This window comes from Tigriopus californicus, chromosome 1 (assembly GCF_007210705.1).
Source record: "Tigriopus californicus strain San Diego chromosome 1, Tcal_SD_v2.1, whole genome shotgun sequence".
NCBI classification, from domain to species: Eukaryota; Metazoa; Arthropoda; class Copepoda; order Harpacticoida; family Harpacticidae; genus Tigriopus; species Tigriopus californicus.
Window position 1 is genome coordinate 8525843 of NC_081440.1, and position 17096 is coordinate 8542938.

At 44.6% G+C, this 17096-nt stretch overlaps 2 protein-coding genes across 4 annotated transcripts in view; one reads left to right on the forward strand and one right to left on the reverse strand.

Moving 5' to 3' along the window:
* The first annotated feature begins 3375 nt into the window (after window positions 1–3375).
* LOC131892799 (homeobox protein SIX1-like) lies at window positions 3376–8894 on the forward strand. Of its 3 annotated transcripts, none has more exons than XM_059243041.1 (3): window positions 3376–3839; window positions 4770–5117; window positions 7828–8894. In XM_059243041.1, the coding sequence occupies exons 1-3, from the start codon at window positions 3756–3758 to the stop codon at window positions 8524–8526; spliced, it is 1131 nt and encodes a 376-aa protein (XP_059099024.1). In that variant the 5' UTR covers window positions 3376–3755; the 3' UTR covers window positions 8527–8894. The 3 variants fall into 3 exon arrangements, with proteins under 3 accessions (XP_059099024.1, XP_059079028.1, XP_059078263.1); XM_059223045.1 differs by lacking the exon at window positions 3376–3839 and adding an exon at window positions 4089–4517; XM_059222280.1 differs by lacking the exon at window positions 3376–3839 and adding an exon at window positions 4552–4686.
* A 12-nt stretch (window positions 8895–8906) lies between these two features.
* LOC131877972 (cubilin-like) overlaps window positions 8907–17096 on the reverse strand; it is a 28394-nt gene continuing 20204 nt past the window's right edge. Inside the window, exons 36-54 of the mRNA XM_059224190.1 lie at window positions 16194–16380; window positions 15714–15944; window positions 15387–15649; window positions 14905–15318; window positions 14689–14838; window positions 14421–14598; window positions 14284–14349; window positions 13949–14192; window positions 13678–13875; window positions 13355–13607; window positions 13081–13293; window positions 12832–13002; window positions 12689–12754; window positions 12466–12607; window positions 10350–10531; window positions 9961–10267; window positions 9744–9847; window positions 9572–9683; window positions 8907–9183 (exon numbers count right to left, since the gene is read on the reverse strand). Of these exons, the coding sequence (XP_059080173.1) occupies window positions 9158–9183; window positions 9572–9683; window positions 9744–9847; window positions 9961–10267; window positions 10350–10531; window positions 12466–12607; window positions 12689–12754; window positions 12832–13002; window positions 13081–13293; window positions 13355–13607; window positions 13678–13875; window positions 13949–14192; window positions 14284–14349; window positions 14421–14598; window positions 14689–14838; window positions 14905–15318; window positions 15387–15649; window positions 15714–15944; window positions 16194–16380 (3507 nt within the window). The 3' untranslated portion in view covers window positions 8907–9157. The remainder of the gene's footprint in view (window positions 9184–9571; window positions 9684–9743; window positions 9848–9960; window positions 10268–10349; window positions 10532–12465; window positions 12608–12688; window positions 12755–12831; window positions 13003–13080; window positions 13294–13354; window positions 13608–13677; window positions 13876–13948; window positions 14193–14283; window positions 14350–14420; window positions 14599–14688; window positions 14839–14904; window positions 15319–15386; window positions 15650–15713; window positions 15945–16193; window positions 16381–17096) is intronic.

Here is a 17096-nt window from a genome sequence, read left to right on the forward strand (position 1 = left end):
ATCATGAACCATTTTGAATATGGAATAGAGGGAGGAATAAACAAACGTATAAACTGTATTAATCCACAAGACGGTGCCTGCACAGAGTGTTGACCTTGAATACTTGAACTTCGGTTTTCCGTTCGTGTGAGTTAGTGAATGAGTGAGGGAGCGACGAACGGATGTGTTGGAAAACAGTTGGTTGAACTCAAAACCCGCGAACTTCAGGTAGATCGATAGAGAAGACGACTCCCCTTGTGTACGTACATCAAGTAGCTCAGCACTGTGAGATTGGAGTGAGTATCAGTTGGTTGGCACAATGGTGGAGCCCGGCTGCAAGTACAGTGTGTTTACCTCGAGTCCTGGGCTCCTTCGGTGAATGTTTCTTTTTTTACCCGCGATCGGCATTTTGCCGGTCTTGTTCTTTTTCCCCGGGAAGATTCCGTTCACATCGACAACGTCCTAAATAATGTTGCCCCTCATCTTGCCCAACGAAGAACGCTTCTCGAGAGCTTCATTGGTCTAGTAGCTACCTACCTACATACAAATAGCATAGTCTTAAGTGGTTCGTTGTCCCTGCCTGAGAGCACATAGGAGCACATTGGTGGATGGAGTTGGTGCACATGGTGTGAGTGCACGTACAGTACGTACATACTAAGTATGTACCCTATGTACGAGTACATGTAATACGTAGAACGTATCTAGTTCTTGGAATGTACCGTAGCGGTTGTGATACATTCTCTACATGCAACACTGGCTGGTTGGCTAAGTGTTGCAGAGAGTGTAGCAGTTCTTGGGGAGGGGATGTGGACGACGATGATGATGATGATGATCATCATCATCATCGTCATCATGATGGAGGGCAATGTCTTGGTGGAAGCTGCGTGCGTCGCCCCTACTCGTCCGTCCGAGTTCGGTTGGAAGGGGTGATTGCTCCTGAAGTGACTGAACTGGCTGAAATGAACTTCACAAAGACGATGGTTCAGTTGGGGTCGTCGCCCTTGGAAACCATCTGCAACCATGAAAGAGATGCCTCCAGACACTCGGGGGTCAAATAAGCATGTATGGACTGGAATAGGCAAGAATATACCCAGAGGGCTGTCCATTTCGGAACGTGAACGTAAATCCAGTGTAAGCCATGATGCAACAAGCATGAATCATATGTTATTTTATTGTCCTATTTCATTGCTTACCCATTGTATGCACCGATGTGATGGGCTATTGAAGAAAAATACAGAAGAAGATTGACATTAAAAACATTCTCCTACACGGTATTTTATTTTGGGTCCAAGATATTTCATCGCCATTGAGATGAAACATTAAAGTTATGAATGATTCATATGATCCCACCATTTTACCATGCCTTTAAAGGAGACATTTCCGCCGGAAATACCAACCCTAGTGTCCAATGGTACAAAAGCACGTGGGATGTAGCATGACAGAGCCCAGGTAGTAAGCCCTTTCCCGCCTAAAAACCCTCCAGTGACGTCAAGCAACCAACCAACCAACCCACCAACCAAACGACCATTCTTAAGGTGATTCAAGGCTACTTTCTTACTCTCGTTGTCTGGTTGCGTGAGACATGAAATACTTTGATTTTTGGTACTCGATTGTCTCTGTGTGTATTCAAGAGCAGTGGGTACTGATCCCGCCCTTGTCGATTATATACCTACGCTCAACTATCACATTTTCAACCTCCCTTGTTTCCCCAATTCCACGGTGAGCCCTCTGTCGGGCAAATTCTCGCCACTAGGTTGGAAATTGGGCGCCACAATCCCACAAACGGGCTCTTTCTTCTTCTTGTAGTGGCCTAGTGAGTTGCCTACTGCCTACAATGCAGCACTGTCTATGATTACTTGGTCGGGAACGTCGCCAGCTGAGGGACCGCTGTCCATGGGATCCTTCCCGTTTTTCCTGAACTACTCAAGCAAAGTGAATGACGGCGACTTGCCAAGCAGGGAATCCACCGGATTGTGCTTTACTGAATAGTGAATGTGAACTATCCATTGTCGTTTTCGCTCCAATTTTTATGATCGATCTGATTGTCTCGAGAGCAATCTCTTCTCAATAAATATGGGCTTGAAATCATATAGGCTGGGCCCTTTGGTTCAGAACCCACCCAAGAAAAAGTAAGTCGACCTATTCGACTGGGAGAGGGCCCCTTCCTCCCTTCTCAAATGTATGTTTCGTTTGTTTGGAAGGCTGCTGCTGGTGGGAGTACATTCAGTTACTCATCTAGTCTGAATCATCCCTCGTGAATGTCTGGGTGGGGGCAAAAAAGGAAGCGCGGGCCATCAACACCGCCATCACCGCTACCCCGAACTTGGGAATCGGTCCGTCAGTTCTTCCCTTCAAAAATTTCGGGTGGAACAGCTGGGCTTAGAGGAATACCATCACTGGCCTGGGTTGGAGAGAGAGAAAGGAATATAAACCCACGGGTGAGGCTGCTTGGCACTTGAACTCGGCTCTGGCGAGCACAGGCGAAGAGAGTAGCAAAAACCGGCATCATTCGCTGTCCAAGAAAAGCATGCCACTTGGGTCCACAAGTCTCCACCCGATCGCCAGACAGTGGTGGTGGTGATGGTGCACCATTGTGTTGGTATTCAATTGTATGAAATGCTTAACCTTCTTAACTGTAGCCATATTGGTGTGTGGATATACAAGATGAAAAGAATGGAGATAAACTGAGGCTCTGGATAGTGTTTCGTTGGTCGCTTGCATGAATGCCGCCATGTGTCTGGGTCCAAGTCGCTTCTATTAGGCCGCTACTATCTTACACCTCCTAGGAAGGCGGCTTTCCGCTTGTTCCTGCAGCCCTGTCTAATGTGCGCAACGCGCGCCACTTGCGCAACGTGGGCATCGAACCCGTCCCTTGGCCACTTAAAACACTAACAACATTAATATCAGCGGTAGAATAAGACCGGCACCATCGTGTCGGGCGTGGCGGGTCCTCCACCACGTTGCTGCTAATGTACTCCTCCTTCTTTCTGGGTTCCAAGTCCCATCATCACCAATTCACCATCCTCTAGAGCCTTTGGGCTTGAATCATGCTACACTTCCCCCGTCAACTCGATCCGAACGTACGAATATACGCTTGCTTTGTTGGTACACTTCGCCTCCCTCTCTTGTGTCTCGCTTTTTCCCTCCCCATTGCCAGGTCGGGCAAGGCAAGGGAGAGAACGCGGGAGCGAGAAATATCATCATCATTCTGCTTGTTTTCGACGTGCTTCTCTGGCGTGACTCAACCCAAGCTGGCGTCCCTTTCTTGATGCGGTACTCAAATGAAACAGTACACTGTTATGTTCACAGTCAGGCCAACCACTAGCCACGGCTGTCATGCCACCAAGGGTAACTTGAAGCCGGCGCACACGCAACTCTCGCAACTCTCGCGGCATACACAGAACAGTTGAACGTACCTTCTTTTTCGTCTCCTTTTTACTGCATTGCATACACTCACTCTTTGGTGAGAGAGTGAGTCCTCCTTTCGTCCATCCATCCATGATTCAACCCCCGCATCAGTATTGCTTGAGAAGTGGGAACTGAGAACACTCTCTTACTTCAACAAGAAGACTTCAAGAGAGCTTAGTCAACGTTGTGCAGCGTGCTCGAAAACACGTTGCTCGATCGAACACTTGTCAGTTGAGTGAGCGGATCGAGGGAACGAACGAACGTAGTAGCTCTTTCATCAGATTATTCAGTTGTTCAGTGAACTTGAGAATTCAGCCACCGACCGTTCCAATCTGCAACGTCAATTTAGAAGCCCTATCTGGACTACCATGACCTCAGAGGAAGTCATAGTGACCCTGGTTCAGGGGATCTTTGATCAGGGGCGTTACCAAGAAACCCGCAACGTGATTAAGGTAGGCTTTCGGGCGTAGAGAAGTGTGTAAGCGGAATTAAAAATGAGAAGCAGCAACTGAGAAAGAGGATGAAAATATTCATGTACCACGCGGTGAAACGCGTATCTTGTTCATTGTGCAATATTCTTTGTGTTGCTCGTCGTCGGCCGCTTGTGTTTCTCCCGTGTTGGTCCTCGTCGGCGTTGTCGGCGTTGTCGTCGTCCTCGTCGGCGTCCTCGTCGGCGTCCTCGTCGGCGTCTTCGTGCTGATCCTCCTGCTGCTACCAGCCAACCCCCCCAACCTTAAACCACGACTTCTTGTTCTTCTCGTCGTCTCTCCTCCTTTACGTTCGTCTCTTGACAAAGCATGCATCCCATCCACTGAGGCTACTAGCAGCAACGAGGAACGAAAAAGTAAGCAACTCATTCGAAAGTCAGCCGCCACCTCGGGGGAAGAAGGATGAAAAAAGGATAAAACAGGACGTGGAAACGCACACGAGGAAACACACGAGGACGACGAGGACGACGAGGACGAACAGGAAGAAGGAACGACTGCAAGACACGGGGAAGGTGCACTCGCCAACATACTCAATCCTCGCGACGGACTGAAGCCCAGCAATCCATGTGGCTAAGCTTACTATGTAGTTCACAGTAGGGCAACGGGGAATCGAGGAAAGCCCTTTCTTCTTTTTATTCCAATGTGCGACCTAATTTTTTGGCCTTGTTATTTTTTGCCGTGGAGATTTTGCTACCCAATAAAGAAAGAAGAGCATGTCTTCTTTCTTTCTTTGTGGTTGCTTACGACGCCAGGCAGAGTTGAGGGACTTGGAAGGCCGGGGGTGTTAGTGCATGGCGTACCCGAAGTACTCGTAATTATTTCTTTGAAATCTTGATTTAGTGTAGATTCCGTTATTTGTTATATATTTGAATTGGATCCTTTGTCTGGTTTCAGGAGAAGCATGAAATGTTGCAATCTGACGAGGTCAAATTGAAATTGCTCAAACTGTGGGAGGAGAGTCTGTACCAAGAATTCTCCTTGGCCAAACAGTCGTTGGCCGGTGGGAATGGCGGGACCAAAGGCGATCCATGCGGACTTTCGAGTAGTATGCGATACAAGCTGCGCAAGAAGCATCCCTGTCCCATTGAGCTGGAGCAAGAATTGAGGGTCAAAAACGCCCGGTTGCCTAAGGTGGTCCACGACGGGTTGAACGCGTGGCTCAAATCTCACAAAGAAAACCCTTATCCCAATAAGCGCGACAAGGATCTACTCTCCACCAAATTGGGCATTACTCCTCAACAGGTAAGATGAAGGCACTTTTTATTCATTTATTTCTGCCTCGTTCAATCGTAGTTTTCGTCCACGGTTTCATCGGTGAGCTTTAAAACTGATAAGCGTTGTTGTATATAGGAAATGTTGGTAAGTGTGAAGGCGAAGATGACGTGCTCATAGTTACATCTAGAAAGACGTCCACGTTGGCCGAGCATGATGAAATCTCCGACCCATTGTGTAATTTTCGAAGAGCACCTCGGCGGCGTCCCAGGTATTAAGTGTTCGACTCGCTGCCTCTCTCTCACGTAGTGACTCTCTTATCTAGTACATTCGAACATTCATGTCGGCGAAGGCAAATGGAGATCAGAGGAAGGAAAAAGAGATGGTGGTAATGTAGTCAGTCATTGTTGGAGTCGAATAGGATATCGCTGTCCTCCACTTGTGTTGGTTCAAGACTATTCTCGATTAGCCGGACTGTCCTTTGTATGGATTCATGAGTCACCTATGATGATTCATGGGAAATGAGGATGAGACATGTGTATTACGTTTGATAACCAACCCCTCAACGCATGGGCTTGTGTACTTGTACGCATCCTCATACCATGTCGCCTACACAATAGTGTGAGCATCAAGAATGACTTGGCGTTAAAAGGAACACGTGTTAAGACATTGAACTTGAGCAGAATGTTTACCTCTCTTTCGATCGTTTTGAAGCAGAAATATTCTCAAACCTACAATCTCTTGTCCGTTTCGCGGTAATTTGAACCGACATTTTTCATGCTGTGGCGTTCCACGGGCTTTCCACTCCCTCCCTCACTCACTCTCTCCTCTCCCGTTTCCCCTCTCCCAATCGCTCCCAAAGTCCCAATCCCTGCTTCTCCCTAACCATGAGGCCAAAGGAAGGACTTACAGCGTTTCTTCTTCGGCATTTGGCTGCGCCACTGCGTCCTCCCCTGTGAAGTAATGATGATGACGACACTATTTCCTGCAAGTGTATTATTGTGCCGGTTGTCTGACGGTTCAGTGTAGCGCCTGGTCTGAGTGATGACAGCAGGCTTGCCAGCCTACCATGTCCGAGATCTTAAAAAAGACGCCCTAATTGACTTGATGATGAGACGAAGCGTTTCTGTCCGGCGAATCATCCCAGTTCAGGACGGAGCATCTCTTTCTCGCCTGGGATCACAGAGTCCTGTCCCGTTTCTGTTCGTTCAGGTGGAGTCTCTCGCGATTGGGCGCGCCGGCCCGGCCCCATGGCCACACCAGCTGTCCAGTTGTGGCGCGCAAACATACACACGTCTTTGTTCGGAAAACTTTAGTTAGACCCGGACCAAGCCAGCCACGAGGCTTGGCTGGACGGAAAAGCTTCCTCGGTACTACCCAACCCGCAACAAGAACGCATGTGTTCAAACCGTCAAACATATCGGCTGAGAATGCTCCCCTTTGCCTACATACGTCATGTTGTACACATGGCACTGATTAACACGAGGTACTCGCAAGTCGAAACCACTAGTACTATGGAACACAGTAGATGTCTTTTTAATGCACTTGGGCTTGTGAAGTTATGGAAAAAGGACTTATTCTGGTTCAAATTTGTTTGAATAGCCGCGGCTGGCGTTTCCGTGACCTGGGATCGCTTTGAAGTATTAGAGTTTTTCCATTGAAGTGCCTCCGCAAACTTTAGCTGAATCAGATGTAAAGCGCACGAGATGAATACGACTTTGTATACGTACCATTCTTAAATAGGAAACACCTTGTATGTTCAAGACAGACTTTTTTAGGCTGGGCCTAATCCGTAGGGGCACACGCCACGAGGTAGCAAAGTCACAATTACTCCCATATATGTATTTATCTGAACTGCTAAGACAAACATACGCATAGTTGTTGAAGTTAGATAGAATGGCTTCCAGATTCAAATTGAAGTACCATCTGCTTGGATGTGTTGTTTGTTATTTTTCTCATTCTACATTTCCACACGGAATGCCACAATATCTTGGCTTGACGTTTCACCAAAACAAGTCAAGCTGCTATCCGGCATCTTAGCGCTACGTACGTACTTCGTACTCGGTACATGTCGCCATGGATCGTGTGTATATTATTGTTTTTGTATCCAGTGAAAGCAAGGCTGGCAGAAGAAAGAAATCAAAGCAAGAAATAACCACTAGGCCGTAGAGGGAGGGCATGGAGTGCGTGCTTGCTTGCTTGCTTGCCTGCTTGCTTGGTGAACCCACCAGGACTCCAAAGCAGGGCAGAGCAAAATGTTGTATGTTTGGGTCTACCTTTCTTTCTCTCTTCTTCGACTTTGAGAGTCGTTCGGCTACTTGGAGAAGCTGGCGAAGAGGCGCAGAGAGACCGAGGCTGGGCGCACAAAAACATGTCGCAAAAAGTGTCGATTTCAGATATAAAAACTTGGACTAAAAATCTGCTTTGCTGCGCAATACGAGCTAGCTCTTTATCCGATGAATTCAGCCCCAAACAAAGTCAGGTCTGGCCCTGTTGAGTGTAGTGGTGTTCCTATGCCAATGAGCGGTTGACAGCTCTCTCGTCATGTGTGTGCTTGCTTGCTTGCTTGCTTGCTTGCTTGCTTACACAAAGGTATTTCTAGAAAAACAAAGAAGCCCCTCTTCGTTCGTAGCACCAAGTCCTTCCTCAATTTGGCGAGGACGGAAAAGCAACAAAGGAGGGAGACGAGAAGAATAGGATCTGACCTAATGACTCATATTGATATTCTTAATGCTTTCAGGTGAATCGATGGTTTATTCAGAGACGGAAAATGATACGCCTGCGCGGCGTGGATTATGTGGGTCGCTTTGACAGCCCCTTGGACGACTACCCTCATGATGCTCATGATGCGTACATGGAAGATGAAGATCTGAATAGTAATGATTCCTACGACGGAGAAATGGCCAACTACCATCACAACCACGAGGCGCTGTCTCCGCCCTCTCTGAACGACCCCAACAGCTCGTCTTTGTTAAAAAGTATTCTGACCGTGAACCAAACCTCCAATTCCTCCCATCCTTTGCCATTGGGATTGAGTTCTGGGGGTACGGTCCAGGTTATGGACAACATCAAACAGAACATTTCTCGACTCCTGATCTCGGAAGAGGACATTCTCACCCCACCCCCGAGTATATCTGGGGACTCAACGGCCCGTGCCACGCCCTCGGATTTTCCCCTTGAAATGACCGTCACCACCTCGAATGCCATCACTGTGGAGCAACGCGAAGCCTTAGATCTGTCTGTGGAGGCCCGCAATGCTCGACTTCAAAGCTACAAGATGAATCATTCTGATATGCCCACGTCCGCGGAGTCTTCGGCGAGATCGTCGGCCTGCTCATCGCCGCATAAGGACTACTCCACCATTGTCAACCTCTCCCTTGGATTGGAAGAACAAATTGCGGTGAATGCGCTTCTTACCTTGTCCCACGGAGGACTCTAATCCCAGTGTCTTTCACAAACGACGAATATCATTATCATTCAAGTGAGGAAACCACTCCTGGATTTTGTCCCTCTCCAACCCCTCCCAAGAACGCTTGGAACCAAGTCAACGCTTCAATCTTCGTACTTTAATACCCAGCCCAAGTTTCTTTTCATCTGGCTAGAAGTTGAAACAATGTATTACCGTATGCAGATGAACAGTATAACCAATATTATAAGAATCTACATGTGTACTATGTAGTAGGTTAGCAATATTGTTATTAGCAGCAATGTGCGTGTTTTTCTACTCTTCTTTACACCATACAACAAAACCTGGTTTCTCAAAGAAATAAATATAGATACATTACGTCTTAGTACAAAGTGAACAAACACCATGCATTATTTGCGTTTCATATATTTATTCATGAGAAGCGTAGTAATAACATGAGAATTCTCTGTCCGCACAGTGCTCTTTGTTCGAGTATTGCGTCGAAGTTTCCTCTTTCTCCCTCGGCTGTACAATACTTCATAAATACGAGCGAGCATGTATGTGTATACGGTATATAGGTAAGTTGTATATATACCGGACCGTATCTTCGAGGTTGATGCCTTGTTTTGATTTACCATCATCCCGTCGTTCCCATTGTCCACTTTTATGGCGAAGACCGGCCTCGCCTCCCTAGAAATATATGGTAAGAAAGCCAGTCAAAATATAGAGAGGTAGCAACACTTTCCGAATACAGGTCAAAGTTGTTCCCAATGACGCATATTTTTGCCGACCAACATCTCGAGTCTCGACTCTCCTAGTGATTCATAAGTCATCACCCTGAGTCACCAATAGCATCAATGGGACTTCAAGTGGATCACGCAAGTAAGTACCCCTCAACTACAAATTACATACTGTTAATGTTTTATAGGTCTACAAATCTAGGCTCTGGTCCGAAAGTTCGTCAACTGCTTTGTTCCCGGGGAAACACATCGATGGGCCCTTTTGAATATACGTCGACATAAAGTTTTGTTCCAACAAGGATTGAATTCATCATCACCAATCATGCATTGAAAATCACCTTGTACGTCCAAACACTTGAACTGAGCTTTCCAACCACCAGAGTTTTGTGAGTCTGTCACATACCGGATTTGCATCTCGTTGCTAATGCCCAACTGGCTTGAGGGGCGATCCTAGTGAATAATGAGAGAAAGATGATATGATCCAAATACATAATTTGTCTTAAAACATACATTTCCACAGTATCGGGTCACCAGCTGGCGTGGCCCATCGAAAGGTTTGTTGTATAATTCCATATAATTTCCAGCACAAGTTTCCGCTGTTCCAAATTGGAGAACTAAAAAAGAGATAAAAGCACGTACTTGCATCTCAATCAAAACTAAAAAAGGCCACGAGCAATAATGTTTTTGAATTCTTATCCTTGATTTTATCTTTTCATTTTTTACGCACCCGGAAATCTTAGCTCAATGATCTCGCCATGAGGTACTCGCAATGTCCAAGTGCAATCCGATGCTTGCGAAGTATTTCCAGGAAATCCTTGACTGGAAACAGACCCTTGACTATCAAAAATTAGTCCTCCACACCCTGGACCTTGATTTGTGGTGGTATAGGTGATATCGTAACCAGAGGTCCCGTAAGAAGAGCCCACTTTCAATTTCAATCTAAGAGAAGGTCCACTTGACACGATAGTAGGGCCCGTACTATAGCCGCACATGCGAGAAATCACCCGATCAGTTGGATTAGCCCCATCTCGGATCTGAGGAAGATGAATACGATGGCCATAAATGAATAATTTGGTCGTAAGTAGAGATCACTGATCAGTGCTTTGTTGGGATCACCTCTAACGAGTTTCGGGTGCAGTTCTGAGAGTAGGACAGGCGAAAAACGCTGAAATAGAGAGCGATGGTCGAGCCCGAGGGTGCATTGATCACCAAGTCACAGACAGTGCCACGGCTGACCCGAGATGGATAACCTGGGCTCAGGATACGTCCGTAAGAACCTCCGTAAGAGCGATTACAACCTAGAAATATGAAGTGAATACATGTGTTGATTTCAATGGTTTGGGCTTTTCCCGCTTTAGCTCTTGACAATATCCTTGACAGAATATACAAGAGAATTAAACAATGAATTGTAAATAGATACAAATAAACTGCAATGATTTAATTAAATCTAATCACTGGAGTAGAAAGGTGATTGACAAAGATACTCGTATCTCCCATTTTGTTACTTAAATGCAAAAGGCTCAGTCTGAGTTTTGGCAACATTTAAAGTCTCTAATTAAAACTCAACCAATGTAGGGCTAAGACTGGATCATGGAGAGAAAAGATTCGTTGCAGTTTTTTATCTGATTTTTTTTCTATCTACAGTGTTAATATTATTGTAAAGCCTCTTCAGGGTTGTATTACTAAGTCTAAGAGTATTACTCATTATTAATCCTTTGACCGAAGTCTAATGCAACCTGTACAATTAGTTTAATACAATTAACATTACTGGCATAAATTGTAAACGTGTATATTCATTCTTGAACTGTTTTCATCAGGCTCATAGATTTTGTCCCACTTTCTTGGTCATCCAATTAGACAAGCATGAATGCAAATATTACCCGCAACCAGACAGAAGTAACGAAATTACAAGTAACAAAAAATATTCCATTTTTCGAAAAAGGAACTACAATCCCATTACATTTTAAAATGCTGTAAATGTAACGACCCAAAAAATTCAAAAAATCCTCGTTACTCGTTCTTTAAATCTCATTTAATTTTTTCTTTCTCTCTTATCAACTGAGGAATCTTAGGAATGTAATCTTAAGAGCAATTTTCATTTTTTTATTTTATTTTCATATGTCTTAAAGAAGAAAGCCCAAGGTCAAAAATTGTGCTTGCTTTTAACAACAATGAATGTGTTTGTGGTTTCATATCTTGTTATGTTTGCATTGTTTATTGTTTACGTCTTCTCATTCAAATTCCGTTGAAATAAAAGAACTGACCCAGACAGAAATCATCCTTTGGCTTGAGAGTATGATGCACCAAATTTCTCAACTTCCCCACATCCATCTTTGACTTTATTCCCCATCATTAGTTGAGCTCAGGAAAAGTTGTCAGTTTTCGATGTGAAATATCTAAATAATATGTACTCAAAAGGAAGACTATACATGTACATTTGATACTTATACTCGATAAGTATTTTGAAAGTGGAAAATACTTAAAATATTTAATCAAATACTGTCAAATTGTCTCCTGGTTTCAAGACTCTCTGGATCAAGTCTCACCCTGGTTATGGATTCAAAGCTTGAGATTCAGGGGGGGTCCCTTCCCATCACTAATGCTTAGCAAATAAACGTAATCAATGCTCATTAGCTAAAGATGTTGGCAGTAAAACTTGAAATCTTAGGACTGTTTAAACAAAAATAAAACCATTAATTTAGCAAAGAATGGTCTTGACGAGGCAAAAAACCCTGAAATATTGGTCATCTAAACTTTTAGTAAAAGTAATTGTAACACGTAACGCCATTACATTTTTTTGGCGAGTAACGGTTGTGAGACGAATTACTCTTTTTGGTCAAATCAATTGTAGCTGTAATCAGTTCCTTTTATTGAGGAACGGCTAAATGCCCTGCCCGTAAACTGACCACTTTATCGTAAGTTATAGTTCTCCAACGATATATTTGTCAACTAGCGACAGTATAACAATGGAATTATTCAGTCAGTTATACTTTGTTCGTGTCAAAGGATGTTTAGGATCCCTAAACACACAAGCCTATAAAGATGACGCCCAAGCAAAAGATTAAGGGGTTGTGTGATTATGTCGCCAAGTTTGCTTGGCCCTAAGGAGAGTTCCTATATACGATTTTAAATCTCCTTGTAACTGTGTTTTCTGTGAGGTTGCAACGACGAGGAGACTAAAGATTCAATGAATTGATTTGATGATTGGCCAGTGATCATCTGTGTTACTTACTTGCGATTGAGTGCTCAAGTCGGAAACCGCGTCCAGTGTTTTGAGAGTCGCTCACAAACTGGATCTTAACCATTTCGCCCGTGGAAAAAAACTCATGGGGAATTTCATTTCCACAAAAAGTCAAGTCTTGTGAAGCAGCACGCTGAGATGAAAGAATAGAAAGCTTTCTTGCAGATTTGAATTGTCATCCTTTTATTCACATGAAGAAAAAAAAAACACCTACCCGGGTCCAGCGATATCGATTTTGGAACGGAACAGCGATCACTGTCTCGTTTCTTTGCACCATATTCTAAAATGATAAATGTAAATTCTAATTAGTCAGGGTTTTCATGAAATCAATCCAAATCATGAAAAACTATTTCTCACCCTTGAATTCATATCCGCAAGGCTCAGATAGTCTCGAGAGCATGACTCGCTTCTCTCCAGGTCAAAGTCTGTCAATTTAATCCAAATCTGCTCACTCGACGGGGCTGCGAGAACCCATTGACATCGTACACTATTCGGGTAGTTGGCCGGAAATTGTGGGGAATAGAGCACCTGGAAAGAGTTAAAAAGTAGGAAAAAAACTTCGAACGTTAACTGGAGGTCAATACCTCGAATTACTATCGACAGTACCTGATTCACAGCCGAGACATTGATTATGTTATGGGTCCCACAAACTGGATCTACAGCCTGAATTGTGGCCAGGAATCCGGATTCACTTCCTGTGCTATCCGAATAGAATTTGACCCATAGCTGATTAGTTGAAGATGTGATGGGAGATGGAACCGGCGAAGATCCGCAATAAGCACCCACCAATGGAGAAAGTGGTGAGATTCCATCTCGAACCTAGTCCAGAAGTTGAAAATACCAATCCCAGTCCACACCCGCCTTTCAGAAAGTTTGTTACCTCTAGATAATCCCAACAAGTAGATTCTGTCCCATTGACCTCTTGTTCTATGTCAAATTGTTGGAAAGTCATTCGAAGAACCTTTCCGCTTGGCCCTTGGAACGCCCAATCGCAATCCAAGTCCATCTCATATGAACCATCAGAATCGGTGTCCAAAGATCTGATTTGAACTCCACTTCCACCTTCAGTGACACGCATTGGGCCTCCACATCCTTGATCGACTCCGTACGTGAATCGAATGTAGGCTCGGAAACTTTAGTTTTAACGATACAAATAATGCCGAATCAACGAATACCAATCGGAATAAACTATGAATTATTCACCCTCGAGCGCTATTGCTACGGTCTGTTTTGAATTGAACTGTCATCTTATTCGAAAGGGATTTGGAAACAGGCGCCATTTGAGAATGGTTTCCACAAAAGAGCCCAAGTTGATTGGTTCGGTTCAGAGACCGACCTTCGTAAACGCCCACATAATCATATAGACACCGTGCGTGATGTTCCAATTCCAAATAATCGAATCTACGAAGAAATGCACATGTGAAATTGACGTTTCAATTTCAATAGAACCATGAATCTCTGCACCGGGACTCACTTAATGAGCACGGATTTCCCCTGGGGCGCTTCAATGAACCAAGTGCAGTTGGTGTTGTGGAAATAACGATTCGGGTGAAGTGGTGAAGTAATTACAGACTCTTCCCGAATTTCACCTCCGCATTGATGGCGTGTAAACTCGACCTGAAATCCGCGCATGAACCCAAACCCATCCGTTCTGAATTTGACTAGCACGGACCCCCGGGCACGAACGGGTGGGGGTCTTTCCGACCCACAATAACTTCCTAGAAAATAGTTTATCAATACATGAGATGAGAATCGGTGACCAGCTAGCTTATTATATGGACATGCTTAATGCTGACGACGATGATTTACCAAGTTGGGTGCTTCTGGATCTTGAAGTGGAATACACCTTGACTGAGTCGTAGAAACAACCTCCGCCTACAAATGCAATGAAGTGACATGGTTTGTGATCCCACTCTCAAATCATTAATGAAAGTACGAAAACTCACCATAATCTTCTCCGATCTCAAAAGGATCCAAAAATGTGAGAGAAACGAAGTGCTCGGGATCGGACAGAATATGATATTCGCAAGACAAATTTGTTTTATAGGCAATCGGATAACCGGGAGATGAAAAAATCCCGCTTGTAGTGTTGAAAGTTCCTCCACATTCTTCCCGCCAACTCAACTGCATGGAGGTGTGTAGATCAGAGTTATATTCATCTTTATTGTTACTATAAGACAACAAACATTCTGATACTGTCTCGATTGACCTTACTTGAAATCCATCGCCGTTTTCCGTTTGATCCGATCGGAATTTGACTCGAGTTCGTGTCGAATTGGTGACGATTGGACCAGGCAACTCTCGGCCGCACAAGCGCTCGCTTTTGGGTATCCAAGATCGATTCTCTTCGTTGTATTCAAATATCTAAAACACCGTTCAAAATATTGCCAAAACGAATTTAAAAAGAGCAAAAGTCCTTCCTTCCCCTACTTGGATGTAGTCATTGGAACATGATGTAGAGGTGGCAATTTCAAATCGGTTGTAGAATTGATAGACCACGTGAAACCCGGGCTGCATCTCAACATCCCATAGACACTCTACTCCATTGGCATACTTTGTTCCCTCCATGGGTGCCGAGATGTTCCCATTGGGCCCATGAAACACTCCACCACAACCCAACGTGTGAGCTGACGCGGTGAAAGAGAACCCAGAGCCTTGGTTCGAACCGTCCGAATGGAACTCAACCCACAGCGTGTGGCTGGATGAGATCACGTTTCTTTGAGGCGAATCCGTGCCACATTTCTTCCAAATCAGCGGGGAATCTTGGCTGGGACCGTTCCGAATTAGAATGTAATCATGGTTACACGATTCCGATGATTCAAGGTCAAAACGATCAAAGGCCAACTGCAACAGGATTCTGCCCTTCAGAGAGCTTGCTTGTCCCGAATCCCAATTCAGAAATGAAAACCAACCGCAATTTGTTGTCCTTGGTCGAACTCCAGGAGCCACACACAATCGGCATTAGCTCTGTAATTCGTGGGGTGATTGGGGTCCTGAGGGGATTGGATGCGTTGCAAGGGTCCGGAGAAAACCCCACCACAATTCGACACCGAATGCGTGAGATTGAAACCCCGATCCGTGACCGAGCCATCCGAAACGAACACGATATCAGCCATTGGCCAGGGTACGAGAACCGTGGTAGGGGTGGTGATCTGGCCACACAGGTCGATTTGGCCTGGGTGGGGCAGTCAAATCCAATTAGTCATATTGCGGAACGATGGAGTTTTGATTTACCTCACCATTTTCCCACACAATGTTGAGGTTGTCGAACACACACTTATTTTCCAATTTGGTCTCGAGTAATATCTGTTCAGCCTGAAAAACAATGGTGCCTCTGCCGTCTGATTGAGCTGCTTGCAATGCTGTTGAGGTCGAGTAGATCCAATGGCAAATCGTAGAGCGAGTGTAATTTGTTCCAACCAAGAACGGACTAATTGGTCCCGAATAGGGCCCCACGACTCCTCCGCAACCTGAAAAATTGAAGAGAACTCCTTTGCATCTTGCAGTAGGCAAAAAATTCCCCTGAGAGTCAGCCAGAGTATTTGCAGTTGACCATTGCAGCAACTCTCATCTTCGGACTGTCTTACTCTTAGATGACTTCCGACCGGAAAATAAAGCGCTAATGAAGCGAAGAAAGTTCGCTCGAAGGCTTTGGAAATAGGTCAACAACATGTCTTTTTTGCTTGGCTCTCGACCAGTACTGACTTTGGCGCACTTACGAGAGGGTTCGTCGGAGTTCCATAGTAGTTTGAAGCCACGATGAGCAACGGAGCCATCCGTGATAAACTTCACAACCATCACATTGCCCGAGCTCGATATATTCGTCGGAGCTTGATCTCCACAAAGGGTTCCTCCGCTGATTTGAGTCGATTCATATTTGCCTTGAACTTCGGCGGCGTTGTAAAACTGCATCAAGAACAGGGTACCTTTTGTTAGTTAGATACTTTTTTTAAACATTTTCATGGTGTGCAATTACCAACAAACTCGTTATTCAAAAGTGAGGTGCCACCGATGTTGATAATTGATTTGTTTTGTTCGTTTTCAAAAGAGTTATAGTTTAAAAGTAAACTAACTCATTCAAAAACAGAGTTCCCAGATCATCAGCCTTATATTCAAAGTCATGGGCTTTGGTAAAGGACTTGCCATGGCTAAACCAATGATTTAATAAAAGGCTATGAAGAGCCAAGAAAATGAGACATTTTAAATATCATCTTATGATTTTCTTTATCACTCTATGACCATTATGTCCAGTTTTGCGCTCACCATCTTGGAAAATGTGCAAACTCTGTTGCGAGTTTGAAAACCAACTAAAACAGGCCATCAACGAGAAAAATGGTGCAGCCTTTGTGCCAGATCTCTGTCAGTTGCATGCAAGCTCCACCGAGCACTAACTACAAACCTACGTCTACTTATGGTACATTCAATGTTTGCTATCCAATAATGGGAGCACTGCAATGGATCATTCGAAAAAGATTGCTCGAGCTTATGCTGGCACACAAGCATACTATATTGCATATCTCTTTGTTCGGGTCGACAAAGTGAGAGAGGAACAATACTTTTTATCATCGCTACTCTTCTTTCGAATTATGCATTGGAGGGTGTTTGGCACGCACTTTTTGGAT